The following is a 24,726-nucleotide window of genomic DNA, read 5'->3' as shown; positions in this document are numbered from 1 at the left end:
GAGCTCAGCTGGTATGGTACTTGCAACACCAGGATAGTGGGTTCAATTCCTAGGACCAAACAGCGACCATACATACTTTTAAAAGAAAGTATGCACGCATGACTGTAGGGCCGCTTTGGATAAAAGCCTCTGCTAAATGGCATATACACACACACACACACACACACACACACACACACACACACACACACATACACACACACACACACACACACACACACACACACAAACACACACACAAACTACACAACTAACATACACACACACACACACACTACACAACTAACATACACACACACTACACAACTAACATACACACATGCCGTGACACAAACACACAACCAACATGTACACGCTACTGCCACAACCTGCCCTTCCATATGTCACACACAATGCCAAAACACACATTTGCACACATCCTTCACCCCGACCGACACACACAATCTACATGCTGAAACATGATATTGACCTCTAACCCTTTGTCTCTGTCTGTGATAGGACACAGCAGACTACATCCGTCCAATCAGCTTCTCCCTGCGCTTTAAGATCAACGACACAGAGAGTGGCCCAGTGCTGGACGAAGGCTGGCCCACCACCTTCAAGAGATCGGTCAGTGTGTGGGGTGTGTGTGGGGTGCTCGTAGCATCCTGGCCACATTGTATGATGTAATGTACTGTTACTGTACGTTATCTACAGTATTACTCTGGCACCTCCATTTCAAATACTGTACCTTGATGTCTCCAGATTGCCTTCTTCAAAGACTGTGGTGAGGATGATGTGTGTGTCACTGATCTGGTGCTGCAGGCTCATATGGACATCTCTGGGACAAGGTACATCTCACACACACAAACACACACGAACACATGTGCACACACACATGCATGGACACACACGTATAGACACACACACACATCTGATCAAAAATGTTCCTCTCTTTTTTGTGTCCAGTCAACACTCAATCAGCCAAACAATTACTAAGTCAAGCGTTCCTGTTGTATTCATGTATTAATGTTTGTAGTTGTTGTATTAATGTTGTGTAGTAGTTGTGTAGTAGTTGTATGAATGTCTGAATGTAACTCCTCTCTGCAGACAGCAGCCCTATGTGATCCGTAGCCCTCGCAGACGTCTGGCTGTAGAAGTCCAGCTGCAGAACAGACTGGAGAACGCCTACAACACCAGCCTGACACTGCACTACTCACGCAACCTCCACTTCTCTAGTCTCAGTATACGGGTACGAAACACACACACACACACCACACACCACACAGACACACACACACACGCACGCACGCACGCACGCACGCACGCACGCACGCACGCACGCACGCACGCACGCACGCACACACACACACACACACACACACACACACACACACACACACACACACACACACACACACACACACACACACACACACACACACACACACACACACACACACACACACAGATTTACAACATGGACCTGACAATTTTATTCTGTCTCCTCCCCCTTCTCTCTCTTCCTCCCTCCCTTTCGATGTCTCCATCCCTATCTTTCTCTCTCTCTCCTTCTCTCTCTCTAGGAGGATACCCAGTTGAAAATTGAGTGTACATCTCTCAGTTCCAACAGTCATTCCTGTAATGTCAGCTATCCTGTGTTCCGCTCCCACTCCAAGGTCTGTCTGTCTGGCATCAAATACAATGAACAGAAATATAAACACAACATGTTAAGTGTTGGTCCCATGTTTCATGAGCTTATTTATAAGATCCCAGAAATGTTCCATACACACAAAAATCATATTTTTCTCAAATGTTGTGCACAAATTTGTTTACATCCCTGTTAGTGAGCATTTCTCCTTTGCCAAGATAATCCATCCACTGGACAGGTGTGGCATATCAAGAAGCTGATTAAACAGAATGATCATTACACAGGTGCTGGGGACAATAAAAGGCCACTCTAAAATGTGCAGTTTTGTCAAACAACACAATGCCACAGATGTCTCAGGTTTTGAGGGAGCGTTGGCATGATGACTGCAGGAATGTCACCAGTGCTGTTGCCAAAGAATTGAATGTTCATTTCTCTACCATAAGCTGCCTCCAACGTCGTTTTAGAGAATTTGGCAGTATGTCCAACTGGCCTCACAATCACAGACCACGTGTAACCACACCAGCTCAGGACCTCCACATCCGGCCTCTTCACCAGCGGGATCGTCTGAGACCAGCCACCCAGACAGCTGATGAAACTGTGGGTTTGCACAACTGAAGATTTTCTACACAAACTGTTAGAAACCATCTCAGGGAAGCTCATTTGTGTGCTCGCCGTCCTCACCAGGGTCTTGACTTGACTGCAGTTCGACATTGTAATTGACTTCAGTGGGCAAATGCTCACCTTCGCTGGCCACTGGCACGCTGGAGAAGTGTGCTCTTCACGGATGAATCCCTGTTTCAGCTGTACTGGGCAGATGTCAGACATATGGCGTCGGGTGGGTGAGCGGTTTGCTGACGTCAACGTTGTGAACAGAGTGCCCCATAGTGGGGGTAGGGTCATGGTATGGGCAGGCATAATCTACGGACAACAAATACAATTGCATTTTATGGATGATAATTTGAATGCACAGATATACTGTGACGAGATCCTGAGGCCCATTGTCTTGCCATCCGCCGCCATCACCTCATGTTTCAGCATGATAATGCACGGCCCTATGTCGCAAGTATCAGTGTAGTTCTGATACCACAAACTCAATCCCCACCACCTCATGTTTCAGCATGATAATGCACAGCCCTATGTCACAAGGATCTGTGTAGTTCTGATACCACAAACTCAATCTCCCCCACCTCATGTTTCAGCATGATAATGCACAGCCCTATGTCACAAGGATCAGTGTAGTTCAGATACCACAAACTCAATCTCCCCCCACCTCTTATCTTCTCTCTGTCAGGTGAACTTCATGTTAGAGTTTGAGTTCAGCTGTACGTCTCTGCTCAGTAAAGTCCAGATGAAACTCACAGTTGCCAGGTAACTCATTATAATCCTATGGAGGAATGTAAAGGGATTCCTATTGGGAGCTTCTAGAAATTAACCTGAAATTCAGCCTCCACTGATTCCGTCTAACCCTAGTCATAATCCTACAGTAGAGACAGAAGTACTGTGTGTTTGTCTTCTCATGTGTCTGTCACATACATCTCTGTGTTCCTGGTTCCCATAGTGACAGTGTGGAGAGAGAGGCTACGCTGGGAGACAACAGTGTTCAGCTCCAGACTGTGGTTCAGTACGAACCTGACCTCTTCATCACCAGGTTAGTCTCTCTCTATCTCTCTCTCGGTCTCTCGGTCTCTCTCTCTCTCTCTCTCTCTCTCTCTCATTCCCTGTATCTCTACCTTTCTTTGTAGTGACTCCAATCTGAATCGTTATGAGGTCCACCCAACCAGAACCATATCAGAGGCAATAGGACCAGAGTTCTACACACACTTCAGGGTAAGCAGTGCACACACAATATATCTGTTTCCTTAATATCCTTACTGCACAATCACACACATAACCATACATACTGTCTTTACACACACACACACACACACACACACACACACACACACACACACACACACACACACACACACACACACACACACACACACACACACACACACACACACACGTCAGACTAATGTGTTCTGTGTGTAGCTGCAGAACCTGGGCTGTTACAGTGTGAGTAACCTGGAGTTGAGGCTGAGCCTGCCCTCTGTAGCAGCTGGAGACAGAGTCTTCATGGCTGTTACTGAGGTCTTCTCTTACAACGTGAGTACTAACCCTCTCCCACTACTGTTGGAATAAACAGTTATTGTCATTTCTCTCTGGTTCTGAACTGTGACCTTTATGATGTCAGGTGACAGGGGTGAACTGCAGTGTAGACAGTGACGTGTCCCAGCAGAAGGACAGACAGAGAGATGTACGACCACTACATCCTGAAGACATGCAACAGACTGACCTACTGGTGAGAACAGACACACACACATATACACTGATGCACGCACACACACACAAATACCCACACACAAGATGATCACATTCACAATCCTAACTAGCTATATAGTGTATTTACAGTTGTAACATGTCTCTGTGTGCGGTGTGTAGAACTGCAGCAGGTCGTGGTGTGTGGAGGTGGTGTGTGAGGTACAGCAGCTGCATCGAGGACAGACCGCTCTCATACGAGTCAGCCGCAGGGTCCACGACAACTTCTTCAGACAGGTACGAAGTTTCTCTCTCTCTCACACACACACACACAAACAGCTCTAACTATAAAAACACCCACTCTGACTTTGTGTCTCTGTCACCAGGCTAAGTTTAAGGTGGTGAGGATAGTGAGTGCCTATCGTCTGGCTGCTCAGGAATCTAACCTGGTCACTCTGGGGAGTGGCGCCATCTGGAGGGAGGTGAGAGAACAGCAGGATTAACACTAATAGTGGAGGACTGGTTTAGCCTTGTCTGTGCCTGACTCGTTTACATCCAGAAAGAGTAGGAAGCTGGTATAGGGTGATTAATATCTGTCTGTTGTTTACATCCAGATAGAGTAGGAAGCTGGTATAGGGTGATTAATATCTGTCTGTTGTTTACATCCAGATAGAGTAGGAAGCTGGTATAGGGTGATTAATATCTGTCTGTCTGTTGTTTACATCCAGATAGAGTAGGAAGCTGGTATAGGGTGATGATGTCTGTCTGTTGTTTACATCCAGATAGAGTAGGAAGCTGGTATAGGGTGATGATGTCTGTCTGTTGTTTACATCCAGATAGAGTAGGAAGCTGGTATAGGGTGATGATATCTGTCTGTCTGTGTTGTTTACACCCAGATAGAGTAGGAAGCTGGTATAGGGTGATGATGTCTGTCTGTTGTTTACATCCAGATAGAGTAGGAAGCTGGTATAGGGTGATGATGTCTGTCTGTCTGTCTGTTGTTTACATCCAGATAGAGTAGGAAGCTGGTATAGGGTAATGATATCTGTCTGTCTGTCTGTTGTTTACATCCAGATAGAGTAGGAAACTGGTATAGGGTGATGATATCTGTCTGTCTGTCTGTTGTTTACATCCAGATAGAGTAGGAAGCTGGTATAGGGTGATGATATCTGTCTGTCTGTCTGTTGTTTACATCCAGATAGAGTAGTAAGCTGGTATAGGGTGATGATATCTGTCTGTCTGTTGTTTACATCCAGATAGAGTAGGAAGCTGGTATAGGGTGATGATGTCTGTCTGTCTGTCTGTTGTTTACATCCAGATAGAGTAGGAAGCTGGTATAGGGTAATGATATCTGTCTGTCTGTCTGTTGTTTACACCCAGATAGAGTAGGAAGCTGGTATAGGGTGATGATATCTGTCTGTCTGTTGTTTACATCCAGATAGAGAAGGAAGCTGGTATAGGGTAATGATATCTGTCTGTCTGTTGTTTACATCCAGATAGAGTATGAAGCTGGTATAGGGTTATGATATCTGTCTGTCTGTTGTTTACATCCAGATAGAGTAGGAAGCTGGTATAGGGTGATTAATATCTGTCTGTCTGTTGTTTACATCCAGATAGAGTAGGAAGCTGGTATAGGGTGATGATGTCTGTCTGTTGTTTACACCCAGATAGAGTAGGAAGCTGGTATAGGGTGATGATATCTGTCTGTCTGTTGTTTACACCCAGATAGAGTAGGAAGCTGGTATAGGGTGATGATATCTGTCTGTCTGTCTGTTGTTTACATCCAGATAGAGTAGGAAGCTGGTATAGGGTGATGATATCTGTCTGTCTGTTGTTTACACCCAGATAGAGTAGGAAGCTGGTATAGGGTGATGATATCTGTCTGTCTGTTGTTTACATCCAGATAGAGTAGGAAGCTGGTATAGGGTAATGATATCTGTCTGTCTGTCGTTTACATCCAGATAGAGTAGGAAGCTGGTATAGGGTGATGATATCTGTCTGTCGTTTACATCCAGATAGAGTAGGAAGCTGGTATAGGGTGATGATATCTGTCTGTCTGTCTGTCGTTTACATCCAGATAGAGTAGGAAGCTGGTATAGGGTGATGATGTCTGTCTGTTGTTTACATCCAGATAGAGTAGGAAGCTGGTATAGGGTGATGATATCTGTCTGTCTGTGTTGTTTACACCCAGATAGAGTAGGAAGCTGGTATAGGGTGATGATGTCTGTCTGTCTGTCTGTTGTTTACATCCAGATAGAGTAGGAAGCTGGTATAGGGTAATGATATCTGTCTGTCTGTCTGTTGTTTACATCCAGATAGAGTAGGAAGCTGGTATAGGGTGATGATATCTGTCTGTCTGTCTGTTGTTTACATCCAGATAGAGTAGGAAGCTGGTATAGGGTGATGATATCTGTCTGTCTGTCTGTTGTTTACATCCAGATAGAGTAGTAAGCTGGTATAGGGTGATGATATCTGTCTGTCTGTTGTTTACATCCAGATAGAGTAGGAAGCTGGTATAGGGTGATGATGTCTGTCTGTCTGTCTGTTGTTTACATCCAGATAGAGTAGGAAGCTGGTATAGGGTAATGATATCTGTCTGTCTGTCTGTTGTTTACACCCAGATAGAGTAGGAAGCTGGTATAGGGTGATGATATCTGTCTGTCTGTTGTTTACATCCAGATAGAGAAGGAAGCTGGTATAGGGTAATGATATCTGTCTGTCTGTTGTTTACATCCAGATAGAGTAGGAAGCTGGTATAGGGTTATGATATCTGTCTGTCTGTTGTTTACATCCAGATAGAGTAGGAAGCTGGTATAGGGTGATTAATATCTGTCTGTCTGTTGTTTACATCCAGATAGAGTAGGAAGCTGGTATAGGGTGATGATGTCTGTCTGTTGTTTACACCCAGATAGAGTAGGAAGCTGGTATAGGGTGATGATATCTGTCTGTCTGTTGTTTACACCCAGATAGAGTAGGAAGCTGGTATAGGGTGATGATATCTGTCTGTCTGTCTGTTGTTTACATCCAGATAGAGTAGGAAGCTGGTATAGGGTGATGATATCTGTCTGTCTGTTGTTTACACCCAGATAGAGTAGGAAGCTGGTATAGGGTGATGATATCTGTCTGTCTGTTGTTTACATCCAGATAGAGTAGGAAGCTGGTATAGGGTAATGATATCTGTCTGTCTGTCGTTTACATCCAGATAGAGTAGGAAGCTGGTATAGGGTGATGATATCTGTCTGTCGTTTACATCCAGATAGAGTAGGAAGCTGGTATAGGGTGATGATATCTGTCTGTCTGTCTGTCGTTTACATCCAGATAGAGTAGGAAGCTGGTATAGGGTGATGATATCTGTCTGTCTGTCTGTTGTTTACATCCAGATAGAGTAGGAAGCTGGTATAGGGTAATGATATCTGTCTGTCTGTCGTTTACATCCAGATAGAGTAGGAAGCTGGTATAGGGTGATGATATCTGTCTGTCTGTCTGTCGTTTACATCCAGATAGAGTAGGAAGCTGGTATAGGGTGATGAATATCTCTGACTGTCTCTACTATCAGCCTTTTTTCTCTTTCTCTCCGTCAGACGGTGTTGGAGGTACTAAAGGGGCGGGCCATCCCTATTTCTCTCTGGATTCTGATAGGTAGCATCATTGGAGGGCTTCTGCTATTGGCCCTCATCATCTTCGCAATGTGGAAGGTACACCAATCACACCTCACCATACAGTACCTCACACTCTGCAACAACTTGTTTCTCCTCTGCCTTTATGGTAAAGATCAACACTTTGGATTTCACTCCTTCCTTCTCATCCCTCCTTTCTCCAGCTGGGGTTCTTCACTCGTAAACAGATAAAGGACGAGGAACTCGAGGACTGAGCCCGTCCCTCGCCGCCATGATGTCAGTCAATGGATACAGTATCTGTGACAACCAGAGAACCACAGAAACAGTCCACTTCGTGCCCATCCCCATGGCAACGACCTGCACAGAGACTGCTCCGCCCCCCCAGCAATAAAAACAGATGCCTTCCCTCTTCTAAATCATGCCCACCCCCATAAAGAATGCACAGCCGGTATAGATGAGCGTTGCCCAGTGTGTGTCTGAACTGTCAAAACACCTAACACCACATGGCACAGACTGCATCTATCGTCAGACACCCCAACATCTTGTCTGTTTCTACAGGTGAACCCATGGCTGTAGGGCTGTAGTTACACACATGTTTAGAAATATACAGCAGGAAGGATGTGTACATGAGTTTTCTTCAGAGATGTCCCAGACAGGAAATAATGCTGTACACTACGTGTCAAACTCATTCCACGGAGGGCCGAGTGTCTGCAGGTTCACTCCACCCTTGTACTTGATGGATGAATTAAGGTCACGACTTAGTGAGGGACTCCCCTCAACTGGTTGTCTAGGTCTTAATTGAATGGACAAAACAAAAACCTACAGACACACAGCCCTCTGTGGAATGAGTTTGACACTCCTGGTGCAATGTGACTTGGTATGATGTTCAATGACTGCAGACTTCAAACAGCGTAGATCTGTATAAGTAGATATAGTACAGGCATCGACCTGTAATTAGTACCATGTTGTATAAGTAGATACCGTACAGGCATCGACCTGTAATTAGTACCATGTTGTATAAGTAGATACCATACAGGTATCAACCTGTAATTAGTACCATGTTGTATAAGTAGATATAGTACAGGCATCGACCTGTAATTAGTACCATGTTGTATAAGTAGATACCGTACAGGCATCGACCTGTAATTAGTACCATGTTGTATAAGTAGATACCGTACAGGCATTGACCTGTAATTAGTACCATGTTGTATAAGTAGATACCATACAGGTATCAACCTGTAATTAGTACCATGTTGTATAAGTAGATATAGTACAGGCATCGACCTGTAATTAGTACCATGTTGTATAAGTAGATACCGTACAGGCATCGACCTGTAATTAGTACCATGTTGTATAAGTAGATACCGTACAGGTATCAACCTGTAATTAGTACCATGTTGTATAAGTAGATACCGTACAGGTATCAACCTGTAATTAGTACCATGTTGTATAAGTAGATATAGTACAGGCATCGACCTGTAATTAGTACCATGTTGTATAAGTAGATACCATACAGGTATCAACCTGTAATTAGTACCATGTTGTATAAGTAGATACCGTACAGGTATCAACCTGTAATTAGTACCATGTTGTATAAGTAGATATAGTACAGGCATCGACCTGTAATTAGTACCATGTTGTATAAGTAGATACCGTACAGGTATCAACCTGTAATTAGTACCATGTTGTATAAGTAGATACAGTACAGGCATCAACCTGTAATTAGTACCATGTTGTATAAGTAGATACCATACAGGTATCGACCTGTAATTAGTACCATGTTGTATAAGTAGATACCGTACAGGTATCGACCTGTAATTAGTACCATGTTATGCTATATGGAAAGCAATTCCATCCTTCAAGGAAGCTTGAATGAAAATGCACTACCTGATAATGGGGGCCACTTATAATCATGTGAATATATTTGGATTTCTATGAAACGCTGTTACAAACCAAACTGTCTATTTAATATTCAGAAGTCATCATGACTTTAGATTTTCCACCCATTTTCTCTACAGTACAGTTCATTTTTTGAGTCAAATTAAAACTGTTGATAATTAAAGTTTTTGTAAATGTTATTTTAGTTTCTTTCATGTTCTTTTATACATACATAGGATCATTCATACACATTAACTAAATACACTTAAACCAAATATCTTATTACATTAAAAAAAAATATTTTTAAATCTGGCATTTCAGACTACTTCATTCTATAAAAGAAAAAACACTTTCACACTAGCAGACATTGTTGAACATATAACTGAAATAACGACGCCTGTACGTCAGGCAGAAAAAGCACCAAGTGAGTCAGGTATATGAAAACGCAAACATTTTATTGATGCAACTTTATGTCCATTGAGTTTCTCCCCTCCCTCTCTCTCTCTCCCTCCCTCTCACTTGGTCTTGGTAGAGAAGATGTAGGACTCCAGAAGAAAGACAGTCTCATCCACCTGGTTCTCTGTAGAGTCCAACCTTCAGGGAGAAAGGAAACAAGTAAAAGAAAGAGGTAATAAAGCTACAGTAATGTAGCAGTATTAGTACTTGTTGATGTGATGTCGTAGGCCTCTAGCTGTTGTCTATAGATATATAGTATGGGTGTCGTAGCAGTAGCATCCTGACTGGTTGCATCACTGCCTGGTAAGGCAAGTGCTCGGCCTCCGACCGTCAGGCACTACAGAGGGTAGTGCGTACGGCCCAGTACATCACTGGGGCCAAGCTTTCTGCCATCCAGGACCTCTACACCAGGCGGTGTCAGAGGAAGGACCTAAAAATTGTCAAAGACCCCAGCCACCCCAGTCATAGACTGTTCTCTCTACTACCGCATGGCAAGCGGCACCGGAGCACCAAGTCTAGGACCAAAAGGCTTCTCAACAGCTTTTACCCCCATACGACTCCTGAACAGGTAAACAAATGGCTACCCGGACTATTTGCATTGTTCCACCCCCCCAACTTCTCTTTTACGCTGCTGCTACTCTCTGTTTATCAATAATGCATAGTCACTTCAAACTATACATTCATGTACATACTACCTCAATTAGCCCGACTAACCGGTGCCCCCAGACATTGGCTACCAGGACTATCTGCATTGTGTCCCGCCACCCACCAACCCCTCTTTTACGCTACTGCTACTCTCCGTTTATCATATATGCATAGTCACTTTAACCATATCTACATGTACATACTACCTCAATCAGCCTGACTAACCTGTGCCTGTATATAGCCTCGCTACTGATATTTTTCACTCTTTTTACTGTTGTTTTTACTTATCCATTGTTTACCTAAAAATCACACCGTTGGTAAGTAAGCATTTCACTGTAATACCTGTTGTATTCGGCACACGTGACAAATAAACTTTGATTTGATTTAGTAGTAGTACTTGTTGATGTGACGTCGTAGGTCTTCTAGTTGGAGGTCTCAACTTACTGTTGAGAGTTACAATAGTAGAATACACAAGTTGTAATTTTGACATTTGTTGTGCATCAGCAGTTTCTCTTGTTATGTCAGTCACTGACAGTCACTCAGCCATGTCAGCTAACATTTTCTAGATTGTTAGTCTTATCTAAACTAGCAGTAATCATGGTTGAATTAATCCCTCTCACTCAGATAGCATATTAAAAGCAGAAAACATTTCTCTCCACCTTATGGCAAAATGTGTAGAATTGCAGGAAATGTACTCTAAAAAGTAAATGTATTGTCTCCTAGCTTAGGGCCCCTAAAAGGGTCGGCTCCGACTGCATGAGTGGGTATGGATGTGGTGCGCAGACCCGCGATGCTCATATTTTTTGTGGCCCCCCCCCATCCCCATCAAAGTTGCCCACCCCTGATCTATAGAATGTGTGTAGTAGTAGTAATGCAGTATTTGTTGATGTGATGTTGCAGGGCCCCTACCTGCTGTCTCTATAGATCTATGGTATGGATGTAGTGGTAATTAAGATGTAATGGTAATTAAGGTGCCGTGGTAATTAAGGTGCCGTGGTAATTAAGGTGCCGTGGTAATTAAGGCGCAGTGGTAATTTAGGCGCAGTGGTAATTTAGGTGCAGTGGTAATTAAGGTGCCGTGGTAATTAAGGTGCCGTGGTAATTAAGGTGCCGTGGTAATTAAGGTGCCGTGGTAATTAAGGTGCCGTGGTAATTAAGGTGCCGTGGTAATTAAGGTGCCGTGGTAATTAAGGCGCAGTGGTAATTTAGGTGCAGTGGTAATTTAGGTGCAGTGGTAATTAAGGTGCCGTGGTAATTAAGGTGCCGTGGTAATTAAGGTGCCGTGGTAATTAAGGCGCAGTGGTAATTTAGGCGCAGTGGTAATTTAGGTGCAGTGGTAATTAAGGTGCCGTGGTAATTAAGGTGCCGTGGTAATTAAGGCGCAGTGGTAATTTAGGTGCAGTGGTAATTTAGGTGCAGTGGTAATTAAGGTGCCGTGGTAATTAAGGTGCCGTGGTAATTAAGGCGCAGTGGTAATGCAGTACTTGTTGATGTGATGTCGCAGGGCTTCTAGCTGCTGTCTCTCGGGGGCAGTGATCATCTCCTCCACCTCTGTCAGCTGTTCAGGCTCCGCCCCACTGGCCTGCAGCAATGCCAGGATCGCCACAATTCGCTGGGACTTCTCCAGCAGACGCCTGTCAATCAAACACAGGAAGTATTGTACATGTACCAAAATTGCTGAGGATTATATACACAAAAAGTCAGACTTGTTTCCATTGTGGTCCTCTATTGTCCTCTAAAAGTCAACATGCAGACCTAAAGAGACCTTAGCAGGAGACCAAATCTATCCATCCATCCACTTAGGAATCAATCAATAAACTCACTTGTTCTCCATCTTCTTTTTATAATAGTAAGCCAACAGATTTTCTGCACTTTTATTTCCATGACTGATCAAAACAAACGTTCTCATGCTCTCTCGTCTCTCTGCAGCAGACATATAGCGAGCAATATGTTTGGAACATCAAACCGCATTGCATATAGAAACGTGAGAATCGCAATACATATCGTATCAGCACCTAAGTATTGTAATAATATCATGAGGTCCTTGACAATTCCCAGCCCTATCCAGCCCTATCCAGCCCTATCCAGCCCTATCTGCAAGTCAGACGTCCACCATTAATTGTCAAGTCAGCGATGCACAAAGTAAACAACAATCAAATCAAATGTATTTATAAAGCCCTTTTTACATCAGCTGATGTCACAGAGGGCTTGTACAGAAACGCAGCCTGAAACCCCAAACAGCAAGCAATACAGATGTAGAAGCCATATCAGGCGGGCTTCCGCAACAATGGAGTGTGAATTTTCAATGACGGCCTAGGAACGGTGGGTTAACTGCCTCGTTCAGGGGCAGAAAGACAGATTTTCACATTGTCAGCTCGGGGGATCCAATCTTGCAACCTTACAGTTAACTAGTCCAACGCAATAACGACCTGCCTCTCTCTCGTTGCACTCCACAAGGAGACTGCCTGTTACGCAAATGCAGTAAGCCAAGGTAAGTTGCTAGCTAGCATTAAACTTATCTTGTAAAAAACAATCAGTCATAATCACTTGTTAACTACACATGGTTGATGATATTACTAGATATTATCTAGCGTGTCCTGTGTTGCATATAATCTGACTGAGCATACAAGTATCTAAGTATCTGACTGAGCGGTGGTAGGCAGAAGCAGGTGCGTAAACATTCATTCAAACAGCACTTTCGTGCGTTTTGCCAGCAGCTCTTCGTTGTGCGTCAAGCATTGCGCTGTTTATGACTTCAAACCTATCAACTCCCGAGATGAGGCTGGTGTGACCGAAGTGAAATGGCTGGCTAGTTAGCGCGCGCTAATAGCGTTTCAAACTTCAGTCTCTCTGAGCCTTGGGGTGGTTGTTTCCCTTGCTCTGCATGGGTAACGCTGCTTCGATGTGGTGGCTGTTGTCGTTGTGTTGCTGGTTCGAGCCCAGGGAGGAGCGAGGAGAGGGACGGAAGCTATACTGTTACACTGGCAATATTAAAGTGCCTATAAGAACATCTACTAGTCAAAGGTTAATGAAATACAAATGGTATAGAGGGAAATAGTCCTATAATAACTACAACCTAAAACTTCTTACCTGGGAATATTGAAGACTCATGTTAAAAGGAACCACCAGCTTTCATATGTTCTCATGTTCTGAGCAAGGAACTTAAACGTTAGCTTTCTTACATGGCACATATTGCACTTTTACGTTCTTCTCCAACACTGTTTTTGCATTATTTAAACCAAATTGAACATGTTTCATTATCTACTTGAGGCTAAATTGATTTTATTGATGTATTATATCAAGTTAAAATAAGTGTTAATTCAGTATTGTTGTAATTGTCATCATTACAAATACATTTTTTATTTGTATTTATTTATTTTGAAATCGGTATCGGCTTTTTTGGTCCTCCAATAATCGGTATCGCCGTTGAAAAATCATAATCGGTCGACCTCTAGTTCACACCCGTCTTGTTGGTGGAGAAAACATCTGGTAGGTTTAAAGCTTTCCTGCAATTCTACACATGTTGTCTTGAAGTGCAGAGAAAATGTTGACATTTTTTATTTATTTAACTAGGCCACGCCCTCCCTGCTAAGCCCTCAGTTTGGGAATCACTGACTTAGACCACCCCCATTAAATCTCTCCTGGTCTACAAGCATACGGAGGTGGTCTGTAGGGGTCTGTGACACTGACCTGGTCCAGTTTGCTGGCCACAGCACTAATGACGGACTGGTCTCTGAAGTGCTGATGGAACCTCTCAAAGTTCACCTGCCAGTAGATCCCCTCATCACCACACGACTGGAAAGAGAGGGGGGGAGGAGATAGAAAGAGGCACAAGTCATTCAAAACGGTTCCATTCCTTATTGAGAGGAGTAAAAGAAAAACAGAACAAGGTTATCTGATTCTCTATAGCAGCCCATTATCTCTGAGTGTCAAGAGTAGAGGGTCTGACCTCTGAGTTCATCTTGACTTTCTTCCCTCCTCTCTGCTCCTCACTATCGTCACTGGAGCGTCTGCGCTTCCCACGACCTGAATTACATATAGCAGGAGGTTTACATGTGGGTATGCACGCAGGTGAAAAGGTACTACGTGTTATATGAGACAAAGTGTTTACGGTACCTATGAGTGTGACATGGGGCAGCTTGTAGCAGTCGGGGTTGCTCTCTGCTGTTGGGGGGGCAGTGGAGGCGGGGGCGGCAGGGGTGCTGGGGGTCGCCGGGGTAGAGAAGGCTGCAGTTCCCATCTCGGCCACCGGAGGACAGCACTGCAGGAAGTGAGTCTCCACCAGCTTAGAGAAGGCTGAGACCACCTCACTGTACTCCATACTACGACCCTCTACAGAGAGAAAAATCATGAGGACAGAAGGAGAAGAAAATATAGAACAATCATACATCTTGTAATCGCTCTCTCACACATCCTCCATGTTATGAGTGAGTCGGTCAGCTACAGTCTTGACTGTGTTGCTCAAGGTCATATGGCCTCGTTGTTGGACCTCCTCCACGATGAGTTCTCCTGCGTCTCCATACAGGGTCTTAGCTGTGTAGATGTACCGCGGGTACAGCAGAACACTTAGAACCCACTCACAGCTGGCCCGGTACTCCACTGGACTCCCGGGGCCTCGCCGGCCCGAACTCACAAGCACCGTGCTGTACCAACACACACAGAGACTTCTTCACCTGCAGAAGAGACAGGGTCACCACCTAGGTTGGAAAATGTTTTATGTGTGTGCGTTTGTTTAGTACCAGGTCCAGTGGTGTGTTGGTCTCATTGGCGATGGTCCTGAGGTTCTGTGCCCCTCCTCTGAGCAGGTGAGTGCCTATCCTCTCCAAAGTGCTCCTGTAGCAGCAGGCCACACAGCCTCACCTCCTGGGCAGTCATATGCTGAAACAGGAGGAACCGGGGAACAGGTCAACAACACGTTTTTGGACTGTTCATCGTTTTTGGACTGTTCATCATACTTATGCTGAGAAGTATGATGACACTCACAACCAGTAACCAAATCACGGCTATTCAACAACGTTTACTAACAACTTTAATTTTATAACTTAACTGCCATGCTCACAAACCTTTGCAAAACACCCTTTTCAGATCATGAAATGAGTTTCGGGAGAATCCTCGCAAAACAACTTCAGAATCCCAAACACGTGATTGCCAGCGCCACAACACAACGAATTTCAGCCCTCACAAGTAAGCTAATTTTCCCAAAGAGTTGCGCATTGCACGAAGGGATGTTGGCGGACCACCCTCTTTGGTATGCAGGAGGACCGACGTCACTGTTTGTGCTATCCTGGGGAAGATGGCGGAAGCTGCGGCGGTTCCCCCGCATCGGTTCTTCTGTCATTGTTGTAAGGGAGAAGTAAGCCCCAAGCTCCCGGTAAGTCAGTCGTTTCACCGTGCCCCGATCATGTCTGTTCAAAGCAGGTCTTGTTCTTTTCCGTCGGTTGACAACCGAATCTGAGTCCAGCAAATAGCAGAAGTTGTTTAACTAGCTAGCTGCTAACTGTAGACGGCTAGCCAGTAGGGCCCTCGGCACTGGCTCTAACTAGCTAGCATACAATGTTGCTATTTGTTGTTGCTCGCTTTAACAATAGGGTTTGTCAACTCATTTCTTTAAACAAAGACATTATGTACAGTAATTGTTAAAGATTATACTGGCATGGTTGAATAACCGTACCTGTAGTTACTGAGTAGCTGGTGTTATTTGATTTGATGTTAACCTTATTCGAGGTGGGTTTTGTGTGCTTTTCCTGAATTCCTCGAGGAGGTAGCTATATGGAAATCTGATGGATATTTCAACGTTAGGCCAGTCTGGCTACTCCTTGGCCTACAAAGTTATGACACTTAACGTTAACGTTTGCATTTAGCTAGCCAGTCGTGTAGCTATCTCTTTGTTATTGACTCGCAGTCTCTGGCAGTCAGTCAATATGTCAGTAAGTCATTCAGTCTGCCTGTCTAAACCAACGTTCGCTAGGATACATTTGTGAATGTTAGGCTGGTCAGTGAGAGGCAGGCTGGTAATCCCGTTTATTCCCTTCCTGCCATTGAAGCTACATCTGGGAGGAGGCTGAAGTAGGCCTAGAAACGGACCTAAGGCCAGTTTTGAGATTTCCCTCTTATTGGGAAATAGATCTGTGCCTATGGGTCTGATCCATCTAGCCCAGGGTTTCCCAAACTCGGTCCTGCCCCCCCATCATCAAGATTGGGCTCCAGAGTGGCGCAGCGGTCTAAGGCACTGCATCTCAGTGAGGCATATCCTAAGCCTGCACACAATATTGCATACAGCAATACAAGTTTTGAACTATTTTGGAATGAGGTTCACTTCATGTTCAAGTGTCCTTTTGTTTTGTGGAATAAAGAACATGTCTGTGTCATAGGCCTAATCCCATTGTGAGTGAACTCGACACGGGTGCCAGGGAAGAATACTTCTCGGTGACAACTTCCACTTTACATGTTGATGTTCCTGCCTAGGCTATATCCTGACTCTGCCACAGATCTCTACTAGACATTTCCCCATTCCCCATTCTACAGACAGAAACCCCTGCATAGCTGCCTCAGCAGCCCTGTATAGAACCCGGTGTGACTCATGTACTCTCTGAGTTTGTGGTGTTGTGTGTTTTTGCAGGAGTACATCTGTCCCAGGTGTGAGTCTGGCTTTATAGAGGAGGTAACAGAAGATTCCAGGTGAGAATATCTTGTTTCTTATGTCTGTAGCTTTAATGAATCTACCAGACATAGGCTAGGCAGAGTGAATAGAAGGTGGTGGAGAATGACTGTGTATAGATGTTGGATGTTACTAATGCTGTGTTCTGCCTCCTGTGTGCTGTTTCCCTCAGTCTGCTAGAGGGTGGCACTAACGGGACAGATGACACAGCCACACAGTTTGCAGAGGTATGATATGCAGTGCACTGTGGCCTGGAGGGTACAGGGGTGGGGGGGGGATGCAAATGTGTACTGTGATCTCATCTTTCTTTCACATGCTTTCTCTATCTCTCTCTCCCTTCCACTGTCCCTCTCTCCATTCCCCCTCCTCCCACCCTCCCTGTTTTCACCCTCACCCCGCATTTCTCTCTCAGCAGCTGTGGCACCTGTTGTTTGTAGAGAGGCCTTTCACAGTGGATGGTGACAGTCCAGACTCAGAGCCCCGGGTCCCTGGTGGAGGGGTTGGGGTAGGATCAGGGGGGTTAGGTCTGGGGGGTCTGGGAGGGCTAGGAGGCCTGGGAGGAGGTCCTATCGGAGGGTCAGTCCCTGCTGGGCTAGGAGGACCCCTGGGGGGTCCTCTGGGAGGGGGGGAACACTGGGGGCCCGGTCGCCCCCCTCGCCTGCACAGTCAGCGGAGGTACCGCTCCAGAGGGAGCAGCAGACCTGACCGCTCACCTGCCGTAGAGGGGTGAGACTCCTCTCCTTACGATGCCATGTTGATATTCATATGGCTGTTTTGATCAGTCAGGATTTGCAGGTTCTAAATGTTGTCTTTTTAAAAAGTTTTCAGTGTTCTGCTGATCTCATTCCTGACTGATGTGTGTGCCTTCTCTCTCTGTAGGATAGTACAACAGTTTCTGGCTGGTCTATTTGCCAACTCTGGAGTTCCTGGCTCACCTCCCCTCTCTTGGTAAGAACCTTCTTACTGCCATGTAGCAGTGGTTATACAGTATGTAAGTCCATAGTTTGACTTACACACTTTCTCTTGTGGATTCTGTACAAATAGTGAGGTGGATCAACATGAATATTTGAAGGTTCCCTGACTTGTTATGGGTGTGCCTCAGCCAGCACCCCTGGGACCCTGTCATTTAAACCCAAACTAAATCACAACCCATATTGTTGCTGTTCATCATGTGTGAAACAGGATATTTCCTGAATGTTTCATCTTTAACTGTAATTGACCTCCTCTCTCTGTGTGTTAGGACGGGGATGCTACACTCTAACCCAGGGGACTATGCTTGGGGACAGGGGGGACTGGACGCAGTCATCACACAGGTACGCACGCACAAACCCCATTCACTTGATTTGGTATGGATGGCCACTAACCAACTATTACTTCATACTACGTAGTATGCTATATGGATGTTGGTAGACCCAGAATGCTAATGAAGGTTTAGCAGTTCTCTTGTTATTTTCTCTATCTTTTCCAGGGTGTTTCTGATGGTTTTACGCTTGTTGTATCATGCTAGGTTAGCACACAGTTTACAGCACAAAGCTGAATTGTAAAGCTGTTCTTATAGTTCCTGCAGCAACCATTGTGATGTATCTTCTCTGTCTACCTGTGTGTAGTTGTTAGGTCAGTTTGAGAACACGGGCCCTCCTCCTGCAGAGAAAGAGAAGATCTCCTCCATACCTACAGTCAACGTGTCTCAGGATCAAGCAGGTCAGTCCTTTAGCTCCTCTCCAGTTTCTCCATAGTGCCTATACACTACCAGTCAAACGTTTGGACACGCTTATTCATTCAAGGGTTTTTCTTTTTTTTTTTAAATGTTATACATTGTAGAAAAATAGTGAAAACATCAAAACTATGAAATAACACTTTTTTTGGTTACAACCAAAACATATTTAAAGTTTTAGATTCTAAGTAGCCACCCTTTGCCTTGACAGCTTTGCATACTCTTGGCATTCTCTCAACCAGCTTTACCTGGAATGCTTTTCCAACAATCTTGAGTTCCCACATATGCTGAGTACTTGTTGGCTGATTTTCCTTTGCTCTGCGATCCAACTCAGCCGTGATTGGGATTCCCATCGGGCGGTGCACAATTGGCCCTGCGTCGCCCGGGGTAGGCCGTCACTGTAAAATAAGAATTTGTTCTTAACTAAATAAAATAAAAATAATTGTGGAGGCCAGGTCACCCTTCATCACTCCTTCTTGGTCAAATAGCCATTGTTCTGTTTAAAAACAAATGATAGTCCCACTAAGCCCAAACCATCGCGTATCGCTGCAGAATGCTGTGGTAGCCATGCTGGTTAACTGTGCCTTGGAATTCTAAATAAATCAGACAGTGTCACCAACAAAGCACCATCACACCTCCTCCATGCTTCAAGATGGGAACCACACATGCTGAGATTATCCCATCACCTACTCAGCGTCTCACAAAGACACGGCGGTTGGATACAAAAATCAGATTTGTCCATTGCTCGTGTTTCTTGGCCTAAGCAAGCCTCTTCTTCTTATTGGTGTCCTCTAGTAGTGGTTTCTTTTGCAGCAATTCGACCATGAAGGCCTGATTCACACAGTCTCCTCTGAACAGCTGATGTTGAGATGTCTGTTACTTGAACTCTGAAGCATTTATATGGGCTGCAATCTGAGGTGCAGTTAACTCTAATGAATGTATCCTCTGCAGCAGGTAACTCTGGGTCTTCCTTTCCTATCAAATTACATTGTATTGGTCACATACACATGGTTAGCAGATGTTAATGTGAGTGTAGCGAAATGTTTGTGCTTCTAGTTCCGACAGTGCAGCAATATCGAACAAGTAATCTAACAATTTCATACCTAATAATACCTAATACCTAGTAATATATGGATGAGCAACGACAGAGCGGCATAGGCAAGATGCAATAGATGGTATAAAATACAGTATATACGTATGAGTGAGGCAAGATATGTAAACATAATGAAAGTGGCATTATGGCAGTCCTCATCAGAGCCAGTTTCATCACAGCACAGCACATTTTCTGGATTGACTGACCTTCATGTCTTAAAGTAATGATAGAATGTTGTTTCTCTTTGCTTATTTGAGCTTTTCTTGCCATAATATGGACTTGGTCTTTAACTAAATAGGGCTATCTTCTGAATACCACCCCTACCTTGTCACAACAACTGATTGGCTCAAACACATTAAGGAAATAAATTCCACAAATTAACTTTTAACAAGGCACAGCTGTTAATTGAAATGCATTCCAGGTCACTACCTCATGAAGCTGGTTGAGAGAATGCCAAAAGTGTGCAAAGCTGTCATCAAGGCAAAGGGTGACTACTTTGAAGAATCTCATATAAAATATATATTTTGATTACTACATGATTCCATATGTGTTATTTCATAGTGTTGATGTCTTCACTATTATTCTACAATGTAGACAATTGTAAAGATAAAGAAAAACCCTTGAATGAGTAGGTGTCCAAACTTTTGACTGGTACTGTAAATAAGCTAGTATAGCTGTGCTGCTGACAGTTGACTCATTGGGGTAAATGAGGACTCCTAGCTGCTGTCTCCTGTCCTCGTCTTTCTCACATACACACATCTGTCCTCTGTTTCACTCTCTCTCCTCTCTACCTCTCGGCCTCACTCTGTCTCTGTCTCCCCCTGGCCCAAGACCCACATAGCTGTTGTCTCTCTCCCTCTCTGTCTGTCACTCTCTATTCCCCCTGGCCCAGGGCCCACATAGAGAGGGTGAGACAACAGCTGTCTCTCTTTGTCTCCCCTGGCTCAGGGCCCACATAGCTGTTGTCTCTCTCTCCCTCCCTCTCTCGGTCTCCCATGGCTCAGGGCCCACATAGCTGTTGTCTCCCTCTCTCGGTCTCTCCTGGCTCAGGGCCCACATAGCTGTTGTCTCGGTCTCCCCTGGCTCAGGGCCCACATAGCTGTTGTCTCTCTCTCCCTCCCTCTCTCGGTCTCCCCTGGCTCAGGGCCCACATAGCTATTGTCTCTCTCTGTCTCCCCTGGCTCAGGGCACATATAGCTGTTGTCTCGGTCTCCCCTGGCTCAGGGCCCACATAGCTGTTGTCTCTCTCTCCCTCCCTCTCTCTGTCTCCCCTGGCTCAGGGCACATATAGCTGTTGTCTCCCCTGGCTCAGGGCCCACATAGCTGTTGTCTCTCTCTCTCTCTCTCTGTCCCCCCTGGCTCAGGGCCCAAATAGCTGTTGTCTCTCTCTGTCCCCCCTGGCCCAGGGCCCACATAGCTGTTGTCTCTCTCTGTCCCCCCTGGCCCAGGGCCCACATAGCTGTTGTCTCTCTCTGTCCCCCCTGGCCCAGGGCCCAAATAGCTGTTGTCTCTCTCTGTCCCCCCTGGCCCAGGGCCCACATAGCTGTTGTCTCTCTCTGTCCCCCCTGGCCCAGGGCCCACATAGCTGTTGTCTCTCTCTGTCCCCCCTGGCCCAGGGCCCAAATAGCTGTTGTCTCTCTCTGTCCCCCCTGGCCCAGGGCCCACATAGCTGTTGTCTCTCTCTGTCCCCCCTGGCCCAGGGCCCAAATAGCTGTTGTCTCTCTCTGTCCCCCCTGGCCCAGGGCCCACATAGCTGTTGTCTCTCTCTGTCCCCCCTGGCCCAGGGCCCACATAGCTGTTGTCTCACTATCTCTCTGTCTCCCCTGGCCCAGGGCCCACATAGCTGTTGTCTCACTATCTCTCTGTCTCCCCTGGCCCAGGGCCCACATAGCTGTTGTCTCTCTCTGTCTCCCCTGGCTCAGGGCCCACATAGCTGTTGTCTCTCTCTGTCTCCCCTGGCCCAGGGCCCACATAGCTGTTGTCTCTCTCTGTCTCCCCTGGCTCAGGGCCCACATAGCTGTTGTCTCTCTCTGTCTCCCCTGGCTCAGGGCCCACATAGCCGTTGTCTCTCTCTGTCCCCCCTGGCTCAGGGCCCACATAGCTGTTGTCTCTCTCTGTCCCCCCTGGCTCAGGGCCCACATAGCTGTTGTCTCTCTCTGTCCCCCCTGGCTCAGGGCCCACATAGCTGTTGTCTCTCTCTGTCCCCCCTGGCTCAGGGCCCACATAGCTGTTGTCTCTCTCTCTCCCCCCCCCGGCCCCACATAGCTGTTGTCTCACTATCTCTTGTCATTAAGAGTGCTACTTATTACTCTTAAATCATCTCAACGAGCCACTCAGGAATTTGGCATCAGATGCTAGGCTTCAGTTATTTTAATGTCTGATAGGCCGTCATTGTAAATAAGAATTTGTTCTTAACAGACTTGCCTAGTTAAAAAAAGGTTCAATAAAAACATCTAATGTAACCCCAGCTTCATCATCCCTTCAGTCTTCCCATCTCTCCCTCTCCTCCCCCGTTCTCTGTATACTGTAATATGGAGTATTTCTCCTGCGTGTCAGATAGTTATGATCATTTCTAACAGGAATGTAATACTAGATAATAAAAAGGGGTGTGTGTGTGTCTCCAGACTGCAGTATGGAGTGTCCGGTGTGCAAGGAGGACTTTGCAGTGGGAGAGCCCGTCAGACAGCTACCCTGCAACCACTTCTTCCACTCAGACTGTATAGTACCCTGGCTGGAAATGGTGAGGAGGGTGGGGTAATATTTAGTAAGAGGAATGTTTTGAAGACATTTGTAACTGATTTTCTCCTCTCTCTTTCTGCAGCATGATACATGTCCTGTGTGTAGGAAGGGGTTGAATGGAGAAGACAGCAACACCCAGAACCCCCCAGAATCCCCCTCTCTAAATACGGACCCCCGCACACAGGAGAGATGGTCCTTCTGAAATACACCCCCCCCTCATCCCCTTATCGCACCTCTCTGACCTCCTTTTAATCTCTCTCATCCGTCCTTTATTCCACTTTTTTTACCCTCATCCCCCCCTTCTCTACTGCACACGGGAGATAAGGACTTTCTGAAGGATAGACCTCCTCCATCTCTGCCTCATTCCTCCGTGTCATTCCTTCATCTCACTCCTCCTCTCTGAATCATCTCTTCATCTACAGTCATAGGATGGTCATCTCAGTTTGGCTGTTCCTGTCTCAATGCCCCTGGAACCATGTTCACACAGAGTACACACACACACACACATACATCATGATTCGGTAGACCCCCACACACACACGTCATGATCCATTAGCTGTCCTCTGCCTCATCATGACCAAGCACTTGCCTTTACCTCGCTTCAAACATCAACCACATCTCGCTTTTTCTACTCTTTTCTCCATATTCCTCTTTTTCCATCCTTCTGAAAAGCACTGCTGTAAAACAATGTTGTCTCTCCCTACCTCTCTACTCCTGGGATGCATCTCAATAGTCTAGTGGCTTCCTCTCCTCATCATCTGCACTGAACATGGCAGATGCTCACCAGGAATTTGATTTTGCCTTTCATCATTTTGACTATTGAGACGGGGCCCTCCACAATCTGTCTTTCGCTGTCATTCTGGTGTATATATTAAACAGATTGCATCGCTCTGTCATTTTACTCCTCCGTTGATGACTTGTCTTTTGTTTCACATTTCTATCACTATTTTTTTAATGTAAATACTTTTAGTCCAACAACTTCTGGTTTGAGAAGAGAACAACAAAGCATATTGAGAATGGAGACAAATGTGAATCCCTGGGTATTAGTCTGTATATTATTATATATATGATAACATGTATGATGTATTAATAATTCAAAAATATTAAAAACCATTAACATTGATTTTTATCGGGTCTGTCTGTCCATTAAAACGTCCAGATACTTGTGTGACGACGTAATAGAGAGACATCATTTATTCAAAAGGCAAATGGTTTAAACAGCATTAATAGATTCGGTACATGATCTCTTTTCTAAACCAGATTTCAGTTTAGAAACGGTTGTTAGCAGTGTAATGGTCCGACCGTCTCAAGCAGCAGCAGTGTCTGATCATAGTAGATAGTGTACCTGGTCCTGGTTTGATCACATGCTATATTCACACATTCCAGAGCTTCTCCCAGCGTGATAAAGATCAGTGCAGATAGTCACAGCATAGGAACACGCAACATATTTGGCTGTATTGGCTAAACCACACACACATTCCAAGCTCTAATGCCAGAGCCCACGATGCTGCAGGTTATCTATTAGATATGCTGTTCTGAGGAGGCAGCACATTGGGCTTCGGATGGTGGTGGGAGTTGAGTGTGTAGTGGTGGAAATGTAGCAGACCTGCTAGTGGGGATTGTGACAATGCTTTGGCCCTGGCAGTAAAGGTGTGTGTTCCATTCCAGTGCGGTCAGAGTGTGTGAGCAGGGAGTGGGCTGGAGCACTGGAGGAGATGAAACCCACAGCAGGATCATACACCTCAAACTGGACCTCTGACGACGACCTGCAACACACACACACAGTCTCACATCAAGTTAACACACACACTTTCACCCACCTGTTGAGGATGGTAAGCACCACTGACCCGTCTGGCCCGATGAAGGCAGAGCTTTCCAGTTTTGTTTCCTGACTGAAGGACACACCCACTCTCTGAGACCCCTCCCACAGGAACTTACTGTGTAGCAGAGTTAATTAACTTCAAAACACATAAAGATGAGTGATCAACAAGTAAT

At 45.3% G+C, this 24,726-nt stretch overlaps 2 protein-coding genes and 1 pseudogene across 6 annotated transcripts in view; 2 read left to right on the top strand and 1 right to left on the bottom strand.

The window, feature by feature from the left end:
- LOC110520814 (integrin alpha-10) overlaps positions 1 to 9,626 on the top strand; it is a 63,335-nt gene extending 53,709 nt beyond the window's left edge. Inside the window, exons 18-30 of one of the 3 annotated variants that reach the window (XM_090224170.1) lie at positions 499 to 609; positions 745 to 830; positions 1,090 to 1,231; positions 1,566 to 1,658; positions 2,922 to 2,998; positions 3,189 to 3,278; positions 3,373 to 3,457; positions 3,665 to 3,778; positions 3,867 to 3,974; positions 4,115 to 4,228; positions 4,318 to 4,413; positions 7,513 to 7,626; positions 7,752 to 9,626. In XM_090224170.1, the coding sequence (XP_090080296.1) occupies positions 499 to 609; positions 745 to 830; positions 1,090 to 1,231; positions 1,566 to 1,658; positions 2,922 to 2,998; positions 3,189 to 3,278; positions 3,373 to 3,457; positions 3,665 to 3,778; positions 3,867 to 3,974; positions 4,115 to 4,228; positions 4,318 to 4,413; positions 7,513 to 7,626; positions 7,752 to 7,802 (1,281 nt within the window). In that variant the 3' untranslated portion in view covers positions 7,803 to 9,626. Of the gene's footprint in view, positions 1 to 498; positions 610 to 744; positions 831 to 1,089; positions 1,232 to 1,565; positions 2,228 to 2,314; positions 2,466 to 2,921; positions 2,999 to 3,188; positions 3,279 to 3,372; positions 3,458 to 3,664; positions 3,779 to 3,866; positions 3,975 to 4,114; positions 4,229 to 4,317; positions 4,414 to 7,512; positions 7,627 to 7,751 lie in introns of those variants that run through there. The other 2 variants (XR_016492579.1, XR_016492580.1) reach the window with 2 other exon arrangements.
- A 236-nt stretch (positions 9,627 to 9,862) lies between these two features.
- On the bottom strand, positions 9,863 to 15,700 carry LOC110520813 (DNA-directed RNA polymerase III subunit RPC3-like; annotated as a pseudogene). Its single transcript, XR_016494921.1, has 8 exons — positions 15,591 to 15,700; positions 15,267 to 15,405; positions 14,939 to 15,200; positions 14,644 to 14,857; positions 14,477 to 14,553; positions 14,186 to 14,322; positions 12,012 to 12,161; positions 9,863 to 10,020 (listed from the first exon to the last, which is right to left on the bottom strand). The product of XR_016494921.1 is annotated as a DNA-directed RNA polymerase III subunit RPC3-like (transcript).
- A 33-nt stretch (positions 15,701 to 15,733) lies between these two features.
- Positions 15,734 to 23,854, top strand: LOC110520856 (E3 ubiquitin-protein ligase RNF115). 2 transcript variants are annotated; one of them, XM_021598297.3, is made up of 9 exons: positions 15,734 to 15,898; positions 17,147 to 17,205; positions 17,358 to 17,412; positions 17,601 to 17,911; positions 18,065 to 18,133; positions 18,426 to 18,498; positions 18,793 to 18,886; positions 22,617 to 22,732; positions 22,814 to 23,854. In XM_021598297.3, the coding sequence occupies exons 1-9, from the start codon at positions 15,821 to 15,823 to the stop codon at positions 22,931 to 22,933; spliced, it is 975 nt and encodes a 324-aa protein (XP_021453972.1). In that variant the 5' UTR covers positions 15,734 to 15,820; the 3' UTR covers positions 22,934 to 23,854. The 2 variants fall into 2 exon arrangements, with proteins under 2 accessions (XP_021453972.1, XP_021453971.1); XM_021598296.3 differs by having other exon boundaries at positions 15,736 to 15,898; positions 17,598 to 17,911.
- The last annotated feature ends 872 nt before the right edge of the window (positions 23,855 to 24,726 follow it).

This window comes from Oncorhynchus mykiss, chromosome 3, assembly GCF_057628025.1.
Source record: "Oncorhynchus mykiss isolate SJ-2025 chromosome 3, ASM5762802v1, whole genome shotgun sequence".
Classification (NCBI taxonomy): Eukaryota; Metazoa; Chordata; class Actinopteri; order Salmoniformes; family Salmonidae; genus Oncorhynchus; species Oncorhynchus mykiss.
Note: the sequence above shows the minus strand (reverse complement) of the source record. Positions and strands in the feature narration are given on the sequence as shown.